At 48.7% G+C, this 25,001-nt stretch overlaps 2 protein-coding genes across 9 annotated transcripts; one reads left to right on the forward strand and one right to left on the reverse strand.

The window, feature by feature from the left end:
* Positions 1-1,381: 1,381 nt before the first annotated feature.
* On the reverse strand, positions 1,382-10,830 carry CUNH1orf109 (chromosome unknown C1orf109 homolog). Of its 7 annotated transcripts, none has more exons than XR_004973996.1 (5): positions 10,641-10,808; positions 10,131-10,405; positions 7,619-7,823; positions 5,559-5,681; positions 1,382-3,202 (listed from the first exon to the last, which is right to left on the reverse strand). XR_004973996.1 is itself a non-coding variant. In XM_036349184.1 (5 exons), exons 2-4 carry the CDS (start codon positions 10,403-10,405, stop codon positions 5,579-5,581), a joined length of 579 nt encoding a protein of 192 aa, XP_036205077.1. In that variant the 5' UTR covers positions 10,641-10,810; the 3' UTR covers positions 1,382-3,202; positions 5,559-5,578. The 7 variants fall into 7 exon arrangements, 6 of the variants coding, with proteins under 6 accessions (XP_036205077.1, XP_036205074.1, XP_036205073.1 ...); XM_036349184.1 differs by having other exon boundaries at positions 5,559-5,677; positions 10,641-10,810; XM_036349181.1 differs by having other exon boundaries at positions 1,384-3,202; positions 5,559-5,677; positions 7,644-7,823; positions 10,696-10,830.
* Positions 10,355-24,717, forward strand: CDCA8 (cell division cycle associated 8). 2 transcript variants are annotated; one of them, XM_036349178.1, is made up of 12 exons: positions 10,355-10,490; positions 10,969-11,076; positions 11,241-11,353; positions 11,489-11,617; positions 13,512-13,552; positions 15,615-15,687; positions 16,987-17,075; positions 18,436-18,500; positions 19,593-19,688; positions 21,178-21,304; positions 22,012-22,098; positions 23,402-24,717. In XM_036349178.1, the coding sequence occupies exons 3-12, from the start codon at positions 11,257-11,259 to the stop codon at positions 23,444-23,446; spliced, it is 849 nt and encodes a 282-aa protein (XP_036205071.1). In that variant the 5' UTR covers positions 10,355-10,490; positions 10,969-11,076; positions 11,241-11,256; the 3' UTR covers positions 23,447-24,717. The 2 variants fall into 2 exon arrangements, with proteins under 2 accessions (XP_036205071.1, XP_036205072.1); XM_036349179.1 differs by lacking the exons at positions 10,355-10,490; positions 19,593-19,688 and having other exon boundaries at positions 10,935-11,076.
* The last annotated feature ends 284 nt before the right edge of the window (positions 24,718-25,001 follow it).

Genomic DNA, 25,001 nt, shown 5'->3' on the forward strand with positions numbered 1-25,001 from the left:
ATGTCCCAGAAAAGAATCAAAGTATTAAGAACAGGCTGGGCTGGCACTGTCCTTCAGCCCCCCCCCCCCCCCCCCCCCCCGGGTTCGTGTGGCTGGGAAGCCTTACGTCTCCCTTGCACAGGAAGGGTCCAAACCAGCTTTCAGGGCGACATAAGCCAGGGGTAATTTTTAGCACAGACGTAACTTTCTAGTTCCTTTTTCCTGCCCCTCATTTCTGAGTTGCCTTTAAAGAGGCCGCAGAGAGTTGAAAAACAAATCCAAGTTTAAAGAGACAAGTGCAAAAATGCAAACTGGGCAAGGGGACAGAGCCGCCAGCTGGACAAAATGTGCCTGGAAAACAGCATCCTCTGCTTGGCAGGTGCCGGGGATTTATGGTTGAGTTTTGCAGACGTTTCATCACGTTATGAGCCAGCTCAGGAGACCCTCATAAAACTCTTATATGAAAGAACAAACTAGCTGATAAAAGTCAGCTGCTGCCTATAAACGCACTGTGGGGACTGCAATTGAGCGGAGGATTTATTAGTCTGGGCCCTCTGTGCAAACTGAGTTCTGCTGCGCACGTCTGAACCGGGAGAGCAGAGCCGAGCGCGGAGGGTGGCTCCCAGCTCACAGGATGGCCCTCCGGCTGACCGGCTGACGCCCTCCCCCATCACTTTCCTCTGGTACAGACCAGGGGAAGGATTCTCACTGAAATCAAGTTGCTGGGGGCCTGCTCTTCCATTTCCCTTTCTTGCCTCCCACAAAAACCCACAGAAAGGATCAGTCACTCTCCAGCCACTGCATTCCCTGCACACCATGGGCTTACGGATCTGTCTGGCCCACTCAACTGTGTGCCTCTTACTTAACTTTGTGTCACTGGTAATCGGCTCTGTGCTGGGCACACGAGAGGCCTCTGAGTGAGTAAATGCAGATGTGGCTGGCTGCAAGGCGCCTTACACATAAGTTGTTCCTGCCCCACTCCAAACGCATGGAGGTGGGGGTGTGGACAGCTCATGTGCCTTTTGGACTTGAGGACGAGCTGGGTGTTGAGAAGCAACAGGGAAGAAGCGGGCAATGAGGAAGTTACTAAGGCTAGTTTCTTCCCAGAGAAGGGCAATGCTTGTGGCTACTCTGCCAGTCCCCTCTCTCCCTCTCTCTGGGCTGCTTCTTTTTCTCAGGAGTAAGGTTATTTCTTAAAGAAAATGAGGTGGACTTGAAAAGAAGGCTGACACACCTAGGCCCTCCCCACACGTACTGGGTCAGAATCTCGGGGGCTCAGAAGATGACTTTCCTTTGCACTCTGTAGAAACCAAGGAGCCTTCCAGGAATGACGGGAGGGAGAGTGCCTGGAAGCGGCAGGCCCCCCCCCCTCCCCCCCACCCCGTTCTCTCCTCCCAGCCCCTCGCATAAAGAGCAAAAGTGTAAGACTCTGGCAGGCAGCCCCAGGATTCACTCCAGCCCTCCCGGCTGGGGGACCAGAAGGGAGGGTAACTGGCAAGGTTGCAGCTGCCCAGCGCCTTGGATGCCCTGTGCCACTGGCACGCCAGATGGGGCAGCACTGCACTTACCTCTGCTGTTTGGAGGAACCATGTCCCGTGCAGGGCTGGGTGTTCAGGAAACCCAACTCTTGTCCCGCTGAGGAGGTGTCAGGGATGCTTTTGCCTCTGTGGCAAGGAGGAAACAGTGGTGCAAGGGAAAGACCCCTCACCAGAACCCACAAAACCCTGGTGCAAATTCTGCCAAGTCACTGACAAGCTATGCGCACTCGGAAAACACCGTCTCGCAAGCATACCGGTTCCACAGCGGAGCTATGCACTTGGTACATGACCATGTTTATAAATTCACCGAAAGTCCTCACATACCTCCTCTCACTTAAAACGTACAACCCTGTGAGGACGTATATCATCATCTCCATTATACAGATGAAGAAACCGAAACTTGGATGGGAAATGACTCACCCCAGGTCACTTGAGCTGAGACTTGAATGCAGGTCTGGGTCACTTGCCATTCAGCAGGCCTTCCCCGAGCTGATTATCAATGCACCCTCACCCCTGAGCCTGCTCCTCCATGGGAAGAAGGAATTATTAACACCTAATGCTTGAACAAGTCGCAGATGGTTCCCAGCCCCTATCATCCAGATTAAAATCGAACATGATACAATCACTATAAAGCCTGGACTCTGCTTGGGCGGGGAGAAGTCCTCCTCTGAGCTAGGATCCCACTGACTCTGAAAAACCCCTACTCTGCCTGAGAGAACAGTCTTGAGGTTGATGTCTAAATGGGGATGGGGTAGAGACAGGAAGGAAAGAAACCTGAATTCATGTCATCCCAACAGACTGTCTCACTGACAGGGAATGTGTTCTGAACTCAGAGCCTATTTTCCCAACTGAGGGAAACAGCAAAGAACTCACATTTGCTATCTCAACCCAAAGCCAGTGGCACGGCTGGAGGAGTGTTACTCCCACTATGATGATTCTCCCTAAATCAGTTTCTAAATGTAATAGGATTCCAGTAAAAATACCAACAGAATTCTTTTTTACTGGGGCTGAGTGGGTGGGATGGGACCAGCTAATTGAAGAAAAGCATCCCGAGCAGGGGTGGGAGTGGAGGGAGGGTGCTGATACCTAACCGATACTGAGACTTCAGACAGCCTACTCGTCCATGAGGCAGGGGCTAGTGAAATAAATTACGGTAAGCCCACACAACAGAAAACTCTGCAACTGCTTTAGAAAAAACAAGGCACGAAACTGGATCTATATTTGACTATTTGTGTAAAATTATGGAGAAGACACACACATACTTGCTCGTTGTATTCGCTAACTATTGCTGTGGAACCCAAAACAGAATGACTTGAGACCTTTATTATGTTTCCATGGGTCAGGCATCTGGGCACAGCTTAGCGGCTTGCCTCTGCTGCCTCTGGCGTAGGTCCTCATGAGGCTGTGGTCAAGCAGTTAGCAGGGGCTGTGGTCTCACCTGAGGGAGAGGATCTGCTTCCAAGCTCCCTCCGGTGGTTGCTGGCAGGCTGCAGTCTCTCACCCGGGCTCTCCACAGGTTGCCCCCAGCATCGCTGCTGACTTCCCCCAGGATGAGTGATCCAAGAGAGTGGGAGACACCCAAGACGGAAGGTGCAGTCTTTTTCATAATTTAGTTTCAGAAGTGGCATCCCACCATGTCTGCAGTATTCTATTCCCTAGAAGCAAACCTGTAAGTCCAGCCCAAGCTGACGGGGAAGAGATGTACACGGGCGTGAGATTGTTCCTGGCTGTCTTAGAGGTTGCTCACCGCTGCACTCATATAAGCAGAGTATTTTTGGAAGGATATGCCAGAATCATTGAACACTGACTGCCTCGAGGAAAGGGGCTGAGTAACTGGGGGAGAACTTTTCAATCACCATGTATTTTGTACAAAGCAACAAGCACACCACCTGGCACACAGGACTTGGCTTAGCCCGTCCCTGTACATGGAATGCCTTCAGTCCCTCCGAGCCCCAGGTAAGATGAGCCTCAAGCCCAACTGAGGTGTCACTGTGAAGTCTTCTCACCAGTGAGTTCTCGCCTCTCTTCTCCCACAGCATTCTGCTTTTACCTCCGGCACAACACTTTTATTATTGTATTACAATTTAAATCTCTTCCACTCAGTCTTGTCCCTGGATCATCAGCATCAACATTACCTGGAACCTCGTTAGAAATCCAGAATCTAGAACCTTACCCCTGAACTACAGAATCAAAATCTAAATGTTAACAAGATACCAGGGACTTATATGCACATTAAAGCTTGAGAAACACTGATTTGGATCGTTCCCTGGTTGAGCTGTAAACCTTCCTCGTGCTTTTTCATCTCTGTCACTAAACACATCGTAAGACCTGATCACTGACTCTGGGTTGGGGTTCCCCCACCCCTGCAGCTATTCCAAAATCAGAGGAATGTGGCAAGTCAGTTGCCAGCATTGGTCATAAAACCCATCATTTTAGGAGTCCCACTATCCCCAGTTACAGGCAGTCTTCGGGTTACATCGGACTCCACGTACGTCGTTTCGTGGTTATGTCGCCATCTCCCATTTATTTATTAAAAAAAAAAAGTTCCGCCCTGACCGGTTTGGCTCAGTGGATAGAGCGTCGGCCTGCGGACTCAAGGGTCCCAGGTTTGATTCCAGTCAAGGGCATGTACCTTGGTTGCGGGCACATCCCCAGTAGGGGGTGTGCAGCAGGCAGCTGATCGATGTTTCTCTCTCATCGATGTTTCTAACTCTCTATCCCTCTCACTTCCTCTCTGTAAAAAATCAATAAAATATATATTTTTTTAAAAAGTTCCATCATTTCGACATATGTACATATGTGCTTTATGTTTTTTATTATTTATTTACAAATAAAGGTCAGGAATTGTTATCTTTTAAATTTTTTTTACTGTTTCACTTCATTACTGCTGTGTATGTGCTCCATGTGAGTGACGTAGGTGCTTATGTAGGTGGGTTCCGACGGCGACAAAATCGCGTTACATCGCACCATAGGAGATGTAACCCAAGGACCTACTGTAGTTACTTTCACATGGTAAGCAACAGACAGCATTCAGAATCATTCATGCTGCACCACCTCCCCCTGGTGGTAGGCTCTGGGAATTGAAACTGGCTTGATAAGGAGCTACTAGTATACTGCTCTTGGAAAACAATTACTGTTTTCTATCAACATCACCCTTATTTCTTTAAATCATCAAAGTCACTTTCTCATTCTTCAAAGAATCAGGTACGGACACAAATACACCAAACCAGGACTTGGTGCCAACCAGGCTCAGAGCTTTGGATGATGCCAATGGCGGTGCCACTCTCTATCTGTCCTTCCTTACTGCTTCTGTGGCTGCTGCTTCTGTCCTGGGTGTTCTTCAGTGCCTCTCCTACATCTCTCTGCCTCCACCCACTCCCCTGAGCCTTAGGAAAGAGCGAGGTGTGGTCCAGATACCTTCAGCCGTGACCTGGCAGGGAGAAGCCCCAACAATTCTCCCAAGAGCCAGTCCTTAGGCTGTAGGCCATTTTTCAAATTAAGTCCGGCCACAATATCAATATTGCTTTTCTTTTTTTAAAATTTTTTTAAAGTTTATTTTATTGATTTTTCACAGAGAGGAAGGGAGAGCAATAGAGAGTTAGAAACATCGATGAGATAGAAACATCGATCAGCTGCCTCCTGCACACCGCCTACTGAGGATGTGCCCACAACCAAGGTATATGCCCTTGACCGGAATCGAACCTGGGACCCTTCAGTCCGCAAACCGACGCTCTATCCACTGAGCCAAACCGGTCAGGGCAATATCGATATTTCTTAAGAAATAGCAGAGTGCGGCACTCCTGGTCTTCAACTGTGTCCCTCTGATCTCCAGATAAGCACATGGCTTCCTTACTCTTCCAGGGAGAAGGAAACATTCAGTAGGATGTCTGGAATAGGAAGAGAGAACCGTGACATACCACCTCTCCAGGTAGACAGAAGAGACAGGGGCACTGAGAGGGCACCTCTACGATCCCCCCAAGGAAGCGAGCCACGGGGACAAACGGAGGAGAGGGAGACATGAAGGAATAAGCCAACCAGTACCTGGTACCAAGTCTTGGTGTTCATCTTCCGAAATCCGGTCCCAGGCTGTGGGCAAAGCTTGGATCCCTGCCAAGTCTCCCCAATCGATTGAGGACAGGAGGTACTTTCTCTTCAGGTACCTTCCTGGAAGTTAAGGATCGCTCAAAAAGAAGGAAATATCCGGAAGGAGGAAAATACCCTGGAGAGAGCTAGGGAGCGCACAGAAGTGACAGTGCAGCTATCATGACATTTCCCACCTGCAGGACTGGCCCTCGCTACCAAGCTTCACGGGGCACCTCTTCACTCACGTGGCTCTGCGCCCAGGGACAGAGGAGTGGAAGTGCCAAGGATGAATCATCCAGTTTAGAGGGCACCAGGAAGATTCCAGCTGGCAGGAAAAGCAGGCGCAAAGGCACGATAGTGGGGTCGTCTGGGATGGACTCAGGGACAAGTACACCTTCCAGTGTGGCTGGCATGGAACTGTGTGTCCAGTAGGAGAAAAGGTGGTTGAGCCAGAACACAAAGAGCAGAGCATTGCAGCCCAGCGTGGGGATTCTGCATTTTGCCCGCCTCCCAACAGAAGCTACTAAAAACTACTATACAAGCAATAGGATCAGAACTCGACCTCCTGAAGAAATGTGGGGTGAGGTCACTCATTGGGGATGGCTTACAGGGAAAGAAGCTAGAGACAGAAGCAAGAGGCTGCATGTAATTAAAAGTCCAAGTGAGAGGTAAGAAACCATGGAAGAGGCAATGCGGACAGAGAAACAATATATAAAACACACCAGGGAAACAGATGAAAAGGATTTGACAGGTGGCTGTGTAAACATGCTCAGAGCAGTACCTGGCACATAGTAAGTGCTCAGTAATGTTAGCTGCAGCTGCAGCTCCTACTGCCCATGCTACTGCTGCAATTGAAAAAGAAAACAGAGGGAAAGGGAGAAGAGACTGCTTAAGTCTTCAGAGTGGGTGATCATACACGGTTGAGTCTACAACTACAGGAAAAGGAAATAGAATGTGAGGGCTAGATAGAGGAGTTCAATTCTAAACCTGAGTGTGCAGGTCCATAAGCAATGCAGTTGGAGGCATCTAAAGAAAGCTTGGATTTGGGAGTTACTCAAATGAAGGTAGACACTGAAGCCAGTGGATCAGGCGAGAATCGAGAGAAAAAGGCCATCCAACTAAATGATCTTTCCGCTTCTACACTTGCCCCACACCGTCCCAAGTCTTCCTCAGAACAAAGCCACGGTGGTTTTGTTAAAAACAGGTTTGCTTATGTAAAAACCTTCGCATAGCTTTCCATCTCATTCAAAGTGAAAGCCAAGATCCTGTCAGAGACCGCAAGGCCCTGCAAGATCCAGCCCCGCTCCTGTTAGGCTTCCCCTCTTTACTCTGCTCTGACCACACTGGCTTCCTTGCCATTTCCTGAACATTCAGGCACACTCACTTCAGGGCCTTTGCACTGATGGCTTCTCTCAGATGTCACTTTCTCAGTGAGGCCTGCCCTGCCCACCCTATTTAAAATCACAACCTCACCCTCACCCCTCACTTTCTCTGCTTTATTTCTCTCTATAGCACTTATCACCATCTGACATTCTATATGCTTTCCTTTTTTAACGTCCAGAAACTAGAAAAATGCCTGGCAGGTAGTAGCTACTCAATAAATGAGTTGAAATAATTGTAGGAAGAACCCAAGTTCAGGAACCAGAGAGAACTGACCCATACTATACAATGTTGTAATCCTGTGATAAATGAAATTAAAAGACTTCCTGGGCCCTAGCTGGTTTGGCTCAGTGGATAGAGCATCAGCCTGCGGACCGAAGAGTCCCGGGTTCAATTCCGGTCAAAGGCACGTACCTCTGTTGAGGGCTCCTCCCCAGCCCAGGCCCTGGTTGGGGCTTATGCAGGAGGCAACCAATCGATGTGTTTCTCTCACATCGATATTTCTCTCTGTCTTTCCCTGTCTCTAAAAATCAACGGGGGAAAATAAACAAACAAACAAATAAATAAAAAGCAATGAAAAATTAACCTCGGGTAAGGATTAAAAAGAAAGAAAAACTTCCTGCAACAGCCCTGGATACTATTTGAAATGTGTGCAAAGGATACGAACTTTGATAATGTCTCTCAATATCTTGTAGCCATTCCAACATGTCAGCCACAGAGGGGCTCGCCGCCGAAGCCTGCAGGACAGCGTCAATGCCGATTGCGTCTGCATGCTGCTCATAGATCTGCAGCACTTGTCTCACGTGGCTGCTGACAGTGTCACGCACCTTGAGGAGGGCCGCTCTGGGGGAAAGGGTCTAGTATTAGGCATTATCATGAAAAAGGCAGAAGACAGAGTCCCTTGCCGTTGGCACAGACATTTTGGACCACATGATTCTTTGTGGTGGAGCTGCCCTGTGCCCTGTAGGATGTTTCGCATCATCCCTGGCCTCTACCCACTGGACGGCAGGACCAAACCATGCCCCCACGCTCTCCAAGCTGTGACAATCAATAATGTCTCCAGGTATTGCCAAATGTCCCAATAAAAAACTGCCTCCAAATGACACCCACTTGGGAAGGAGATTGGTGACGGTGCCTTGGAGGTAGGGGTGGCTCAAGAATTAAGAATTTACTTAAAGACGGAGAAGATACATAAGTTACATGGCTCTGAACGAGAGTAATGACCAAGGGGCCTGTCTGAGGCTGCCATAAAGCTGTAAAGAAAAGCAACTGCTCACACTTGAATGTGAAAAGGGAGTAAGAGGCAACTGAAGCAACAAACCAGTACTATCCATATGTCGCCCAGCCCCATCCTAGTAAATTCCTGAATGGTGAAAGTTTAGGCTTGCAGTGCACACAGACTAATGTGGACTTAGGAAAGTTTCTTTTTCTCTCTCATATAAAGCTAGTCTGTTTTGCTCACTGCGCATTCTAAGTACCTAGAACACTGAGACTGGCCATAGAACAAGCACTTGTTGAAGAATAAAAAGGGTTATTGTGAAGATTAAATGCAATGATGCACATAAAATGCTGAGAGATTTTCCCGGCTTGTGGTAAACATTGTTACTACTCCATTGGTGACTCCAAGGGGCCCAGCCACCAAGGCAGTGTTTACAACTTCCCAAGGGGCAAGGCGTTCCTTAGCTTGGAGTTGTGGCTTTCAAAAATGTTTGACCATGACCCGTAATTTTAATGTATACTTAAAACAACAGCCTGATATCCACATGCACATATGCAAACAATTGAAATAAAAATTCATTCTCTTAGAATAGACCATGACATAATATTTAACTGACTACCTCTTCTACTCAACTAAGGAATCAAACCCGGTTCATTGTTGTACCGGATTTAATTTACATTTATTAAGCACCAGTGGGATGCCAAGAACTTTGCGTATTAATAAATGTATTTTGTACAAATGAATACAAAGAAGGTGCCCATTTTCGACAGTTTCATATTAGTCTATGGCAGCGGTTCTCAACCTGTGGGTCACGAACCCTTTGGGGGTCAAAGGACCCTTTCACAGGGGTCGCCTAAGACCATCGGAAAACACATACATAATTACATATTGTTTTTGTGATTAATCACTATGCTTTAATTATGTTCAATTTGTAACCATGAAATTGGGGGTCACCACAACATGAGGAACTGTATTAAAGGGTCGCGGCATTAGGAAGGTTGAGAACCACTGGTCTATGGCATATACTCCATACACTGACTAGACCCATCTTCTGTTCTGGTCAAGGAAAGGCCACATGCTCCCTGCCCTGTCTTTTCTCTACCCCCATAACCTGTAACTAAGGTAGCGTCTAACATCAGGCATAATAAGGGCTGACAGTCGGTGCAGAGACACCAATGTGCAGCAGAACGAAGTGGGGGTTCAGGCACACTTGGGTGAGAACCCCCGCGATCCATTTACCAGCTGTGAGACCAGAGGCCATCTGTTTGAGCCTCCGTTTCCTCACCTGCAAAATTGGATTAAACGAGGCTAAGGCACAGAGGTGCTGAGAAGATTTTATGCATCATGTCTGTAACACCCTCAGCTCTGACACCCCCCGAGTTCACAACACACAACTGACCCTTAAGCAATACGGGCTTTCACCGTGCCGGTCTACTTATATGGGGATGTTGTTTTCAATCGACCAGCACAGCTCCCACCTGCGCTGTTCGAGGGCTACCTCCGCAGCGGGAACCCATGGGTGGGGAGGGCCAACGGTAGTCCGACGGGAGGTTTCCCATGGCGCTGGCGGTCACCCCTAACCCCAAGCGTTGTCCTAGCGTCCACCGCGGTCCCTCGTTGCTTTTTACCAAAGAAAACTACAGAAGGGAGCTAAGAAGCCTTCTCCGCTGCTTCTCTGTTTTACTTTTCAAACTTCTCCTAAGTCCACCGCGGCCACACCTGGCCGCTGACCAGGGAAATAAATGCCAGGAGATGGTTTTCTGACCGAGGGCCCCCGCAGCAGAGGCCCAGCAGGCAAGGCTGCGGCACCTCCGAGGCCAGGCTCTCGGTAAGGAAGGAAGGAAGGAAGCACCTTCCCAGCGGAGCCCGGCGACTATGGCACACCCGGTCCCCGCCTACCCCCGCCACGAGCGCGGAGCCTCCTCCCTTACAGCCGCTCTCCGAGCTGGTCCAGGACCGCGTCCCCGGCCTCCAGCTGCTTGCGCCTCAGCCGCTCCTGCAAACCCGGGAAGGCCCGCAGCGCCGGCACGTCCTCAAAGCGCAGGTTCTGCGCCGCCCGCAGCTGCTCGGCCAGGTTGCCGAGGGAGGCCAGGAGCGGCGGGCAGTCGCTCAGGCTGCTCCGCCACAGGCGCTGCTGCTCCTCCACCACAGGAAAGCACTTCTTCAGGGCCGCCTGCACCGCCAGCAGGGGCCCGTCTGGAGTCATCTGTTGCGGGCGGGAAAAACAGCGTTCGGGTCCCAAGTCCGTAGGGGAAGTACCAGCTCAGGGGTGGGAGTATTTCCGTCCTCAGGTGAGTTTCCGGTAGGGCTGTCTATCCCGCCCCCCATTCCCTCCCCACCCCCGACAGGCGCTCCTGGCGCGAGGCGCTGGCTTACCTTTAGAGGGGCTCGCGGGGGGGAGGGGGGGGTAGGATTTCCGACTGTCCCTAGGAGGATCTTACCGGGCTGCAGACTGCGGATGCCCGGGGCCCAAGCCCGGCCGCCCCAGCGCCAGACCTGTTGTGCTTCCGGAATCTTGTCTCCTGCCCTTCGGTCGGCCGGTCGCTTCAGCGGCCGTCCAATTCTGAGGACCCGGCGGAGCCGCTGGCCTATACCCGCAGTTCCTCTGAGCCGGGTGCGCTAAGCAGTTCAGTCGCGAAAATATGTCGTAATGTCGCAATGCTTTCTGGGGACTGTAGTCCTACGCGTGAGCCGGCGGCCGACACGGAGCTTCTTTGTGATTGGGTGTCGTGGACCCGCCTTCTAAGACGGCGACTTCTCATTCGTCAGCCTGTGGCAGTTTGAATTTCGTGACGGCGGTCGCACGTCTTTGGTAGCCCCAGAGCCGCTCCCCTGCTGCTTGAGCGGCGAGGTTTCCCCTTGTTTTGGGATCCGCAGGTACGTTCCTCCCGACTGCTTTACGCTCAGGCCCCGAAGGTCAACCCCCTCCACGAACCCTTTCGGGCGCGCGTCCCCCCTCTCCCGCGCCTTCGCGGCCCCCTACTTTCCCTCCCCAGCCTCCGCCTCTAACCCCTTGGGGCTCGGTTCCCTGCTCCCCGCAGCCGCCACTGAGGCGCCATGGCCCCGGCTAGGAAGGGCAGCCGTCGGGTGACCAAGACCAACTTGTTACGGGACCGGAAGCTCGCCTCCTTTCTTAAGGACTTCGACCGGGAAGGTAAGGGCCGAGCCCGGGTCGTCGCGGCTACGGGGCGATCGCGGGGTGCTGGCGGATGGGCCGCGGGGCAGCACGGGTTCCAGACTCCCTTCACCCACCGGGGACCCCGGTTCTGTGGACTTTGCTCTATCGCAGTGCAAATACGATCCAAGCAAATTCTGTCAGACGGGCTGAACATCCTCAAGGAGATGGATAACTTGTACAACATCGAGATCCTGCGGCTCCCCAAGGCGCTGCGCGAGATGAACTGCCTCGACTACTTCGGTAAGCGCTGCGGAGTGTCCCCGGCTCCGCCCTGAAGCCCGCTGCTCACCCACCAACCTTCCCTCAGTTAGGTCCCCCGAGATCGAGGCAGGAAGTAGGTGTGGCAGGAAGTAGGTGTGCCCCGCCGGTGGCTCCGAGGTTCAAGTGTCAGCCTGGTGGGACCAATCCGTGTCTCTCTCTTACATCAGTGTTTCTTTCTCTCTCCCCCGCCTCCTTCCCTCCCTTCCACTCTCCCTAAAAATCAATGGAAAAAATATCCTGGGGTGAGGATTTAAAAAAAAAAAAAAAAAAAAAAGCCGAAGATTTAATGCTTCCTCTCACTCCCCATCTCATTTCTCTGCTTTTTTTTTTTGTTTTAATCTCTTTAGCACTGACCATCATCTACCCCTGCAGGCAGTCAAATGTTTTCTCTAAAAGACCATATAATATCTTAAGGCCTTCTGGGCCAGAGGGTTATTATTTATTTTTTAAATATATTTTCTTGATTTTTTAACCTAGAGGAAGGGAGAGGAATAGAGAGTTAGGAACATCGATCAACTGCCTCCTGCACACCCCCTACTGGGGATGTGCCCCCAACCAAGGTACATGCCCTTGACCCGAATGGAGCCTGGGACCTTTCAATCTGCAGGCCGAGGCTCTATCCCAGCCGTGGGCAAACTACGGCCCGCTTGAAATGAATACAACTAAAAAAAAAAAAAGACCGTACCCTTTTATGTAATGATGTTTACTTTGAATTTATATTAGTTCACACAAACACTCCATCCATGCTTTTGTTCCAGCCCTCCAGTCCAATTTAAGATCCCATTGTGGCCCTCGAGTCAAAAAGTTTGCCCACCCCTGCTCTATCCACTGAGCCAAACCGGTTAGGGCCAGAGGGTTATTATTAATTACCCAGTATGTAGCCTCCTCCTGAGATAGAAATGCATGGTTTCCTTGGATAGTAGACATTTAATGATCCTTTTGGCTCGCCCTTTTATTTATTAATCCATTTGTTTGCACATTTCTACAAATATTCATTGAACATGTATCAGTCCCAATGAAGCGATCTCGAATTAAAGCTATGTTTTTCAAGGACTCGCTGTCTTAACTAATTTTATCCTCATAAAAGATGTGTTATTAAAATTACCCCTATTTTATAGATGACGAGATTAAAGCACAGAAAGATTGGTTGCTTTGCTCAAGATCTCATGAGCTGGTTAGTGGCAGAGTTTATTTGAATGTGGGCGTATTCTGGTCCCAAAGCCTAAATTCTTAACGGTCATACAGGATACCTACCGTGAGAGTTTCTAGCAGGAAGACCTAACCTGACTTTTTATTCTGCATCTAACCTTGCACAGACCTCTTCATTCAACACATTAACTACATACCTACTGTGTGGCACATTTTGCCAGAAACTATGGATATTATCTGTGTCCTCAAGGAATTCAGTTCAAGACCCAGGGGGTGGAGAGAAAAGACTTAAACTGCTTTGAGTGGTTGTTGGGTAGGGTGAGGATGAACAACTAACACAGCACTTAGCAGCCATCTGCTGTCATAGACAAATAAGCAGAGTTTTGGGTTTGAGCTCAGTTTCCGAGGATGAGTTAGAAATTTGTTGGGTGCAGAGGAATATTTTGGGCACGGGCACAGGAAATAATAAATATCAGGGCACTGAGTCTCAGAAAACAGTGGCACATTTGGGAACTCACAGGAACTTTTTAGTTTGGTAGAACATAGACGAGGTCATGAGGGGGACAGGTCAAGCTTGGAGAAAGATTAGACTAGATTATGAAGGTCCTTGAGTTATTGGAGCGCGGGCTTACTTTGGTCCTGTTTTAGAAAGATAACTAACTCAGCATGGGAAGATGATTTGTGATTAAACTGATAGTAACTGAACAAAATGTTCTTTTTCAAGCCCTTGGAGGAAACAAGCAGGCCTTGGAGGAGGCAGCAACGGTAAGTGACTTGACCTGTTGGGGAACTGTAAGTTGGGTCTGTTCACAAATCCAACCAGTGGATGCTTACTATGGAAGAGGTTCCATAAGGGTCTTTATCTGTACATATGTACCTATGAGAAAGTTCAATTTATAAGTTAGGCACAGTAAGAGGTTAATAATACAATAGAACAATTATAACAATATACTTTGATAATAAAGTATGTGAATGTGGTCTCTCTCAAAATAGCTTATGGTACTATACCACCTTTTCACTTAATGGAGCCCTTTCCAGTTCTTTTTGGCATATCCAGAATTGCCCACATCACTACTTTTATGCTTGGGGGCCGATGGGTACTGAAGGACTAATGGGTAGGTAGCATATACACAGCATGGAAACGCTGGATAAAGGGATGATTCATGGCCTAGGACACAGCTGGACGATGTAAGATTTCATCACCTACTCAGAACAGCATGCAATTCAGAACTTGTGGGTTATTTCTGGAATTTTCCATTTAATATTTTGCAGGTTGACTGCAAGTTAACTGAAATTGCAGAAAGTGAAACTGTGGAATCCTTACAGTGAAAGGATTACTGTGCTATGATTTATACAGTGGAAGGATTCAAAGCAGATCAGCAAAGGGAAAGATGCATGGGGCAAAGTCCAGGGGAAACCAGGTTCAAGCTCCCAAGAGTCCTCTCCCAGTGGAGACACACAGGACGCGCTTAATTCAGCACCTTACCTAGCAGGAAAGCTCCTTAGCGACTTAATGGGCAGGGTTTTATTAGGAGCGGTCACATCTTCTGCCTAGCAATACCAAAATTCCAGACTTGCAGAAGGAAAGCAGGTATTCAGCATAAACCATGTTGTTTGCATAAATCTTAGGCACAGGGAGCCTCTCTTATCAGGGAATAGTGGGAACCCTGAAGTCCAAGTTCTAGTGCCATCCACTGGCCAACCATGTGAACATGGATATCAGTCTTAGGTTTGTTAACTCTTCTGCATGTTAGCTAATGACATGCCACCGATGATACCTTCATAACATGCCAGCTGGCTATAGAGATGGCAGAAAGTTGGCCAGCACTTGCCATTCCATCAACCATCAGACATCACTAATCTGCTACAGCACTGTTTCTTGCTAAGCCTGGACAGCCTCAGAATTCTCTGAGTGCTCCATGAAGTCCCTACCAACCCAGAGATGAAACCTTGTCACTGTGAGGTGGCAACTATTCTGATAGTGACACATGCCCTACAAGGAAAAGCCTAGGAATCGTGCCTGCTCTTGACTAGTCTCATAGGCAGTCACCAGTGGGAAGAAGTTTAATTAAAAGGGCGACTAGAAGCCTTTCTGAAGAGCCCAAGATCACAGTGGAAAACCTAGACTTGAAAAGAGGAAAATGAGAAGTCTGACACAGCACCAGGTGTTATAGAATGTGGATCATTTTGAACTTGTATTGGTGGCTGATGGAATGTAAACAAGTATAACCACTTTGGAAAATGATTTGGCATAATGTCAAGGCTGAACATTTGTGTACCCTATAGCCCTGTAATGCCCTATCCCCAAGTATATAGCCAAGAGCAAACTTGGACATACATGTATGACGGTTCAAAGTAGCAGTGTTCATGATAGCAAAAGACTGTGGGCAAGAGATTAGACAAATCCACTATGGTAGAGTCACAGTGGGATATATAAAAAGAGATTAACTACAAATAATGGTCAGAAACAAAACTAAACGATATTTAAGCACAGATACATTTGTGAAAATACATATATACACACACACTTTTTCAAGCAAATGGAATGGTTGTGGTTATATCTGGAGAAAGACACAGAAGACTGGTCACCTTTGGAGGAAAGACAAGGAAATGGAACAGCGAAGAATAGATACCTAGCAGCAAGTTATTGTTGGTGTTTTGGGTCCTGGGTGGTGTGGTGGGCTTATGGGAGTCTGTTGTGTTATAATTAACGTGATCTTTCGGATGTATTAAGTGACATGCTTTAAAAAGATTGTTTGCATTTAAAAATATTGTTCCTCATATTCGATGGACTATGCCTAGTGTTTCCGGGCTGTTTTTATCACAGGCTGACCTGGATATCACAGAAATAAACAAGCTAACAGCAAAAGCTATCCAGACACCCCTGAAATCTACCAGAAGTGAGTACTTTTCAAAATCCCTTGCTGAACTGGGAGAGCTGAGGCCCGGGGTGGTTGGCTGGCTGCATAGGGAGGCCTCGCTGATGGAGCCTCTTCCCTCTCATGTCTGATCCTCAGTCTTGTGAATAAAAAAAAAGTGATTTTGGAGCTGCATTCAGTTAAGTATATGCAAGAAGGATACTAACCAAACTCTCCAGACTGATGTATGAGTGATGTGAAAGGATAAAAACAAAAGTTGTGCTGGAAACCAAACATGCTGTCTGCTTGCTTCCCCTGAGTTGGAGAGGCTAGCAAGCTTTACAGAAGTGTTACAGGACGGGGCCATACCAGCTGCAGCTCTCCCTGATCAGAGGGTTGAGAGAGAACTGTAAAAGGAGTAACTTTCTCAGCACGTTAGTTTCATGTTACTAGATTCAGTGACCCACACGTGTAAATGGCTCTCACAAATACGCCCCACACTGGAAACACTGACCAAATAAAAATAACAAAAACCTTGTTCTTATGGAGCACATATTCCAGGTCTCGTGATAGCCCTCTAAAGTGACCACTCCCTTTTATAGATGAGGAAACCGAGGCGCTACCATGAAGCCATGTGACCAAGTTAATGGTGGGGCCAGGCCTCAAGCTCACGTCTGTCTGATTACACAGTCTACACTTTTTTTTTTTTAATCCTCACCCGAGGATATCTTTCCATTGATTTTTAGAGTGGAAGAGAGGGAAAAACAGAGAAATATTGATGTGAGAGAAACACATTGATTGGTTGCCTCCTGCAACTGAGGTACGTGCCCTTAACTGGAATTGAACCCAGGACCCTTTGGGTCCACAGGCCAACACTCTACCCACTAAGCCAAACCAGCTGGGGTGCTTTTTTTTTTTAATATGTTTTTATTGATTTGCAAGAGAGAGGAAGGGAGATGGAGAGATAGAAACATCATAGATTACCTGCCTCCTGCATGTCCCTTACTGGGGATAGAGCCCCCAACCCAGGCCTGTGCTCTGACAGGGAATCAAACCGTGACCTCTTGGTTCCTGGGTCGATGCTCAACCACTGAGCCACACCTGCTGGGCAGTTTACACTCTTAATTAGAATGCTGGGCGGACCACCCAGGGCATCGTATGGGGTTTCTTAACCACTCCAGTTAGTTTCCTTTGTCTACTAGTAAACGGTCTTTTTAAAAAATTATCTTTATATTGGGTCTAGTTGCTTACAGCCTAAGATTGCTTATTTTTTTCCTATAAGAAATGTGAATGTATGAAAGTTTATTCTCATGAGAAATATTGTTAAACTGTTTCTTGTAGCACGAAAGGTAATGAATGAAATGAAGGTGGAAGAAGAAGAAGATGAAGAAGAAGAAGAAAATAAAAATAAGAAACTTAAAACTGCCAAAGTAAGTAGGTACTCAGAATTTTGTATTTCCCCGTCTGTGGGCTGACAGGTGGGGAAATACTTAAAATACAGTGTTGCCTCCCAGAGTTCACAGTTCCGTAGAGAAGATCCCAGTTAAATAGCTGATAACAAACACAATCATAGAGGTATGTACAGAGTGTGTAAGCATAGGGAGGAAGCTCTTAAGGCTTACCTATTCTCTTAGGACACAACCAGGCCTTTAAGGTGAATGAGATTTCATTAGCTGGAAAAGAAAGGGGAGGGACTTCCCAGAGGAGGTCTGAGAGTGCCCATGTAAGGAATAGGAAGCAGTTTGAAATGCCTGGGACATAAGTTGTGAAGGCAGTTTGGGTAGAGTAGGGGCCAGGAATGAATGGCCTTGTGCGCCAGGTTTGGAAGTTCAGCTTCACCGGGTAGGAACTGGTGAGTGACATCACCAGACCTGAATATCAGAGTAGTATTCAGGATAAATGGGAGAGGGCAAAACAGGGGAGAAGGAAGCCAGTAGGGAGGCTATTGTACCTCTTGGATGAGCCTCTGACCCTATCAAAAGAGCTGGTGTTGAGATAAGATTTAAAAGGGAGAGTGGGCAAGTTTGGTGGAGGGAGGAACGGAAACCAGAGGTGACAAATGGTTTCTAGCTTAGGCAGCTGCCATCTGGTGGCATGTGGGGCACAGGAGGAAGAGTGGTGCCGGGTTTGGGGAACAGTTCACATGTTAGTTGTTTGACATGCTGAGCATGTAACACTTTTCCTGGACATGTAGCCTAGATAGCAGTTTCAGCCTGGAGCTCAGGGAGGAGGAGGAGACTGAGAGTCACACTGGCTCCCAGGTCTTCAGGTGGTCGTCCCAGTGTGGGAGTCAGTGCTGTGCAGGGAGAGCGAGGAGGAGGTGAGAGAGAGAAACTTGTGAGACACACTGCAGGGGGATGGCACAGAAGCAGGGAGGGGAGGGAGGAGGGATCATCAGAAGATAGGGAGTGGTTCTTGTCAAGTATCTCCAAGGACACAGGAGGCGTGAGGACTGCTGCTGTTCCCTGTATTGGGCACCTGGGATGCACCTTTTCAGTGGCACTTTATCTGGGGGGGGGGGGAGCGGGTGGAGGGCGGGGCGTGGAGTGCGTGACCAGCCAGCCTGCAATCAGTTCAAAAGACATTTAACCTTAATTTTGGCAAAATCCTCTCTTTTGGAAACCAAGCCAGGTCTGAGGCCTTAGTTGATCAGTTATGTTCTGAGTTACTTACATCTGTGAGGTAGATCTTCATATGGTCAATATTAGGTTTCTTTTCCAGAGCTGGTTCCCCTGCCCCTTTGCAGGAAAGGCTGTTTGTAACCTCATTTTCATTTGATTGTGACTTCAGGTCAAAAGGTGCCCTCCATCCAGGAAAAGAATGCAGTCCATACAAGGAAAAGGCAAAAGCAAAAGGTAATGGGTTTTCCCAGTTCAGCTGTGTGGTGCTGGTTTTATTGGAGAGCCACATTCATTATGGCAGAACTAGGGGCCAGAGGGCTTTTGTGGCTCATGTTCTTGTAGAGTTTAAAGTCATCAAATCCTTGAGTATCTGAACTGAGGGGCTTCTAGAAATGATCTGAACCAGTACCTCCTCCAGTTCTGCCCACATTCTCTATGCTGCCCACAGTTTTCAGTGCAAACAGGGAGAATGAGGCCCAGTAACGTGGTAAGCCTTGCAGGTTATTGTGTTCAGTTGCCTGATAGTCCGTGTGCAGTTACACCATAGTCGGTCACAAAGCAGCTGTCACTTACCAATGGGTAGTTTCTTCAAATGTCCTCCTGGTCCTGCTAAACAAAGAATCTATGAACCAGGAGGTCACGCTGCGATTCCCAGTCAGGGCACATGCCAAGGTTGTGGGCTCGAGCCCCAGTGTGGGGCGAGCAGGGGGGCAGTCGACCAGTGATTCTCTCTCATCATTGATGTTTTTATCTCTCTCTCCCTTTCCCTTCCTCTCTGAAATAGATTAAAAACAAAATTTTTTTTTTTAAAAGAAGAATCACTATGGGCCTAACCTGATTCTGCTGGACCCCACTAAACCATTTGGGAGTGGGGGCTGCATCTTACACAAGCTGGGGAAAGTAGTGATGGGGGTGCCTGAAGGAGTGGACTCCTCTCAGTCCTTCCTGAGCAGTGGTAACTCTTGGCAAGAGGACCACAACCCAGCTGGGGGGGGGGGGGGGGGGCTGCAGCTGTTGAGGGGCTGTCTCCTTCCTCTTATTCGTTAGCTTGATTGAGGAGTTAGATTCTAGAGGTTGACTGCTTGGGTCCAAAGTTGTGGCTCTCCTAATTGGCTGTGTGATCTTGGACAAGTTATTTAAAAATAAGTTTCTGTATCTCTAAATGAGGATAATGGTGCTTCTCATAGGGTTGTTGGGAGAATTACACGAGTTTATGTAGGCGTTCAGGACAGTATCTGACGAAGTCAGTGCTCTAAGTGTTACCTGCCCTTGCTGCTGCTGTCATTGGACCTGAGTTGTGGACCTAATTGCATTTCTTACCTGTAGGTCAAGCAGTTATAACACTGTTACCCCAGCTGTGGGCCGAATGGAGCTGTCCCTGGTAAAACCAACTCCAGGCCTGACGCCCAGATTTGACTCAAGGTGAGTACTGAGAGCCAGGCTTGGATTTGGGTGGGAGCCAGTATTTAATGTCAGAAAAAAGAACATTGTTTAAGAAAATAACTCCTTACTCCTTGGCCTGAGCCCTCAGAAGAGGGTGATCAGCTGAGCTTCCTGGTGGTGTTTGCCTCTCCCTTGAGTGCAGGTTCATCTGTTTCAGCAACAAAATGATTCTTCTCTTTATCTGATGAGATCTCTGTCTCTGATGATAGGAGGCTCTAGTGAATTTGGTCTCTTCTGAGTCTAATCAAAAGGTTTTGGGGTTTTTTAATGGGTAGGCATTCTCCTATACCCTTGGGAGAAATTAACATCCTCTTTTAGGAGACCAGTATAAACAAGAATGTTCTTGCAGCATAATTTATCCCTTCCCTAGGGCTGGTTAACTAAACAGAAAATTCGATATAGACATTTAAAAAGAAGTAGATCTGTATGTTCTGATGTGTGTGTGTGGGGGGGGGGGGGGGGGGGGAACAGCTTCAGGATAAGGAGCATCTCCAAGCAGTTGGAACACAGTGTGTCCTAGATCAGCGGTCACCAACCTTTCGGACCTCGCGGACCACCGGTTGGCGACCGCAGTCCTAGATGATCCATCTGCTTTTACATACATAGAAAGTGTCTGGAAGGGTGCATAGGAACTGAGAGTGGTTATCCCTGGGGTGGGGGAGGAGGAAGACTTATCTTCGCTTTTAATTCCCATCTTTAGCTTTGTTTTTCACATGAGCATATAGCAAAGGACACTTGAGGGAAAATAATAGCCACATTGTAACTGTCTTGAGAAAGTTGGAATTTGGGAATTAATATAATGATGTAATTTCTGAATCCTCCTCCTTGGACACTGGAAAATTCCTCTTGATAGAAACACTTAGCTACTCTTGGAAGTACATTAACCATAGTTTATTTCTGGATGGATGGATGACTGGCATTTATATGGAGCTCTGGACCTAAAATTGACATGGATAAGAATTGACTTGCTAGATGTATGTTTGATAATTACAACCTCCCTTCTCCAGCTGTGTTTAGTCATCACCGCTTAGAAAGAGTCCCCCCTAAATTGAGAACTCGCCTTCTTAGAAAGGTGTGATTTGGAAAGTGCAGATTGAGGCCAGGTGGGCTTTGTTTTTTGTTTTTCTTTTTTATTTAATCCTCGCCCGAGAGTATTTTTCCGTTGATTTTCAGAGAGAGTGGAAGAGAGAGGGAAAGGCAGAGAGAAATACGTATCAATGTGATCGAAACACATTAATTGGTTGCCTCCTGCATGAGCCCCGTCTGGGCCTGGGCCAGGGAGGAGCCTGCAACCAAGATTCGCGCCCTTGACCGGAATTGAACCCGGGACCCTTCCATCCACAGGCTGACGCTGTATCCACTGAGCCAAACAGGCTAGGGAAAGGCCAGGTGGGCTTTGGAAGGGCACAGCGCCTGGTGTCATGCAGTCTGCCAAGCCGTCTTTACAGAGATTTCTCCCACTTTCTAGGGTCTTCAAGACCCCAGGCCTGCGAACTCCAGCAGCCAGAGAGCGGATCTACAATGTCTCAGTGAACGGCAGCCCTCTGGCCGACAGCAAAGAGATTTTCCTCACTGTGCCAGTGGGAGGCGGAGAGGTAAGTGTTTCAGTCAGGGATGCCTGTCCACCGTGTGTGTCTTAGTCAGCATTTCTTTCCCTGGTCTGTCACCCACTTCCCTCCCCCAAAGTCCTTTTAGTTGCATGGATCCTGATCTCCACACTTGTGTAAGACTCAGAACCCAGTTTCCTCTCCCAGAATAGGGGCCCAGACTGGGAAGATCCTTGCCCAGCTCTGGGTTTTATTGTTCATCCGCTAATGTTTGGGCACCCGTCTGTAGCAGACCCAAGATGTAGAAGACATTCCTGCCCTGGAAAAGCAGTTCAGTAGTCGCACAGGTTAACAGTTCATGACACTGTCATCATGCAGTGCGTGCAGTGATGTAGATACAGTGCGTCGTCTAGGAAGGGGAGCAAGAGCTGTCTCTTCCACTTTGTGTAACTCCCAGGGGTTCTGAAGCAGGCTGAGCCCCGTTTCTCCGGGCTGGGTAGAGCAAGTTGTCGACCTCACCTCCTGGAAGGAAGGATGTTTTATCTCAGGTGTGGTCTGCAGGGCATTTCTAAGCTGATGAGGATGCCCTGGTACCTGGGTGATCCGGCAGCTGGCCCAGTGATGAGCACTGAGGTCACTGCCTACCTTGCCTCATCCCCCCACCAAGGGCAGGACACGAAGGGGGCACACTGGGCTGCTGGATGGAGGTCCCCCCTGAAGGACATGCGGTGTAACCCACTCTCCCCTCCACACAGAGCATGCGATTGCTGGCCAGTGACTTGAAGAGGGTCGATATTGCACAGCTGGACCCAGAGGCCTTGGGGAACATTAAGCAGCTGTCCGTAAGTCTCACCCTCATCTCCACACCTGAGCTGCCTCCGGCAGCTTTCTTGGTTAGCTTTCCTTGGATTGTCTTTCAGGTCCAGGCTAACTCTTTGTACTTACAGCCTTCTTTCCCCCAATGGGTTTTGGCTGATGTCATGCTTACCTGGTAGCACTTCTGTCCCTAAATTGATGTTGCATTTAGATCCATCCAGAGTGCCTGCCACAGAAGTTCCTTAACAGAATCAAAATTCTGCCTCATTCAGGCAGTTGGTGCCTATATGTTAGGGCACAGTTGACCTCCAGAACTCGGACTTACTCACGGCAGTTCAGGGGTGAGGGTGGAGGTGGGGGTGGGGGAGGGGGAGTCTTATTACAGAGAATCCACAGAATCAAAGAAAGCGCTGAGCAGCCAGGCCTCAGAGTGATGGGACCATCCGCAACAGGAGGTTACGGAGCTCCACTCTGGTGCACCAGCTCCTTCGGCTCCTCATCTCTGGGGCCCCGCGCACGTCCTCCTTCCTCACCACCCCCACAGCAGATGACCTCCTCCACAAGCTCTTGGTTCTGTCCTCCCTCCGTGTTGGTTTGTAGGCGATCTTGGGTAGCCACACTTTCAACTCTAACTATTGCTTCATTTCCCAACACCTGTCCTCGTAAATGCTCAAGAGGAAGAAGTTAATTGGCTCAGCTTTGGTCACATGGGCCTCCCTGGTCCAGTCAGCTTGGTCTTGGCTAGTGGGCGGGAGCACTTAGTACAAACATGGCTCCCGTAACCCCACCTTCCTGGGGCGCCAAGGAAGGGGACAAGGTGAGCTGCTTTCCCAAACGTCCTATTGCACATAGGCCCAGTGCTGAGATCACACACCCAGCCGCCCAAATCTGGTGACATTCATCATCTAGCTGGACCCACAGCAGTACTCCTCCCAAATTATACTTTCTCTGTCTCATGTGAGAGGTTATTTTGCTCCTTTGTGCAGATGAGAAACGTAGAATCAGGAAGGTGAATTCGTTTGTGAAACAGAATGGAGGGCTGAGATTCCCTCAGACCTGCCTCAGACACATGCAGTGCTACCTGAGTAGAATCAGTGGTTCTCAACCTTCCTAGGGCCGCAACCCTTTAATACAGTTCCTCATGTTGTGGTGACCCCCAACCATAAAATTATTTTCGTTGCTACTTCATAACTGTAATTTTGCTACTGTTATGAATCGTAATGTAAATATCTGATATGCAGCTGCAGGTTGAGAACCGTTGCAAGTGGTCCCTGGACAAGCATGCCCAGTGCCATCCTCTCTAACCGACCTGTCTCCTTTTCTTTATAGAGCCGTCTTGCCCAAATCTGCAGCAGCATACGGACTCACAAATGAGGCTACTATTCCAGGAAGCCAAACTTGACAGGATGGATCTTCAGTGGGCATTTCTGGGACCTTCTTCCCTTCAAGCTTATTGTCTATTTGAGTGTGATGTTCTAGAGCAGGAAGTGGTGTTCTCTTGGAGAATTCGGGACGTGGGGAAACACGGTTCCCTCATCTGTTAGACAAAGTTTTACTATTCACACCTTCCAAAGACACTGCCCGCTGCATCCATGCAATCAAAACTTCCTGTCCTTCTCCCTGCTGAGTTCTTCCTGCTCTCAGAGCTGCCGCTTTCTGCCTCCTGGGACTCAGCGTCCTCTTTGCCCTGCCCTAACTCCAGTGGAGGTGGCATGGAAGGACCTCACTCATGTTCTTGGGCAGACTGTCTACTCATCCTCGCCTGAGAACCCTGTGCATCTGGTGTTTCCACTCTGTATGCTTGAGGCTGGGAGTTTGGGCTCAGAGAATTGAGTTCTGGGCCACGAGAGGGCAGATCCAGAGCGCTGGGAGGAACTGTACAAATGGGGCCAGGACAGCGAGTCAGGACCTGTCCCAGCAGTGACCACAGCAGAACATACCGCCCCTCCCAGGCCCATCCCCTCCTCCTCTGGAATCTCACCTGCTGTGCCAGTGGTTTTCAGGCTGACTTATGGAATGGTGTTTTGTATTTATCTCGACTGAAGACCAAAAATTGGTGTGAAGGCAGTTTCCATGTCTTCCTCCTCTACCTCTCCAGCTAGTGGGGATTTGGGTAAGGGAATCAGAGGGCTGAGATTAGTCTGGGATTTTATGTGACTGACACAGAGGAACTCTCTAAGCTCTCCGTGGCCCTGTGGTCCCTGCCAGGTCTGTAGACTGCAGAGAGCGCTTCTCTTACTGGCTTCATTGAGGGAGCAGGTGTAACTGGCCTGGTCACCTCATTCCACATGTTTGGCCTGTGCCCTGGGCTGGACTAGTTCCTTAGCACTGAAATTCCTGTGTGCCAGCCAGTGCCTCTGCCCCAAAGAATCATGGGATGTGGTCCAAGAATATGGGAACAGTTCCCACCCCAGGCTTGGGGGCCACTGTTTTCTCATGTGTGTCTCTTTGCTGTACTTTGTATTTTGCGACATGACCATCCTAGTAACCCAGTCCTGTCTAAGTTGTATTTGAGTTGTTTTATGCTCCCTTTCCTGGGACTTTTTGTACATATTGTTTTCCTGAGTAACGGTACCTCTAATCTGACTTCTAAGAGCTCCTGAAAGGTACCTGTTTTCAATAAACTGTGTGTTTGTTATTAATATGCACCTGCCTGTCATTTCCAAGCTGTGCTCCCCGGACTGGAGGCAGTTTGGAGCTGCAGCTCTCAGGTGGGGCCTTTGAACAGCTACTTAGAAGGTGAAAACCTTTACTCCCGGCAGAATCTCTGGTACCTGAAGAGGAGCCCTCACCCCCAGATCGAGGACATGGGGAACCTACCCCAAGATGTTTTTCTCCAACACGTTCACTCCATGAGCTAGAAATGTACACTGGGGAGGATAAAATCTATCGCTTGTTTGCCTATGTAGTCTCGTCCAGGACAAAGAAG

The sequence above is a fragment of the Myotis myotis genome, unplaced genomic scaffold (assembly GCF_014108235.1).
Source record: "Myotis myotis isolate mMyoMyo1 unplaced genomic scaffold, mMyoMyo1.p scaffold_m19_p_2, whole genome shotgun sequence".
NCBI classification, from domain to species: domain Eukaryota; kingdom Metazoa; phylum Chordata; class Mammalia; order Chiroptera; family Vespertilionidae; genus Myotis; species Myotis myotis.

Excerpts from the sequence above, each read along its gene's own strand:
- CUNH1orf109 (XM_036349181.1), bottom strand. The coding sequence starts at position 10,405 with ATGACTCCAGACGGGCCCCTGCTGGCGGTGCAGGCGGCCCTGAAGAAG. Across the intron at positions 7,824-10,130 it reads GACCAGCTCGGAGAGCGGCT|AGCGGCCCTCCTCAAGGTGC; the intron begins GTAAGGGAGGAG and ends CCTTTCCCCCAG. Across the intron at positions 5,678-7,643 it reads GAGAGACATTATCAAAGTTC|GTACCTGAAGAGAAAGTACC; the intron begins GTATCCTTTGCA and ends ACTTCCAGGAAG.
- CDCA8 (XM_036349178.1), top strand. The coding sequence starts at position 11,257 with ATGGCCCCGGCTAGGAAGGGCAGCCGTCGGGTGACCAAGACCAACTTG. Across the intron at positions 11,618-13,511 it reads GAACTGCCTCGACTACTTCG|CCCTTGGAGGAAACAAGCAG; the intron begins GTAAGCGCTGCG and ends TTCTTTTTCAAG. Across the intron at positions 13,553-15,614 it reads CCTTGGAGGAGGCAGCAACG|GCTGACCTGGATATCACAGA; the intron begins GTAAGTGACTTG and ends TTTTTATCACAG.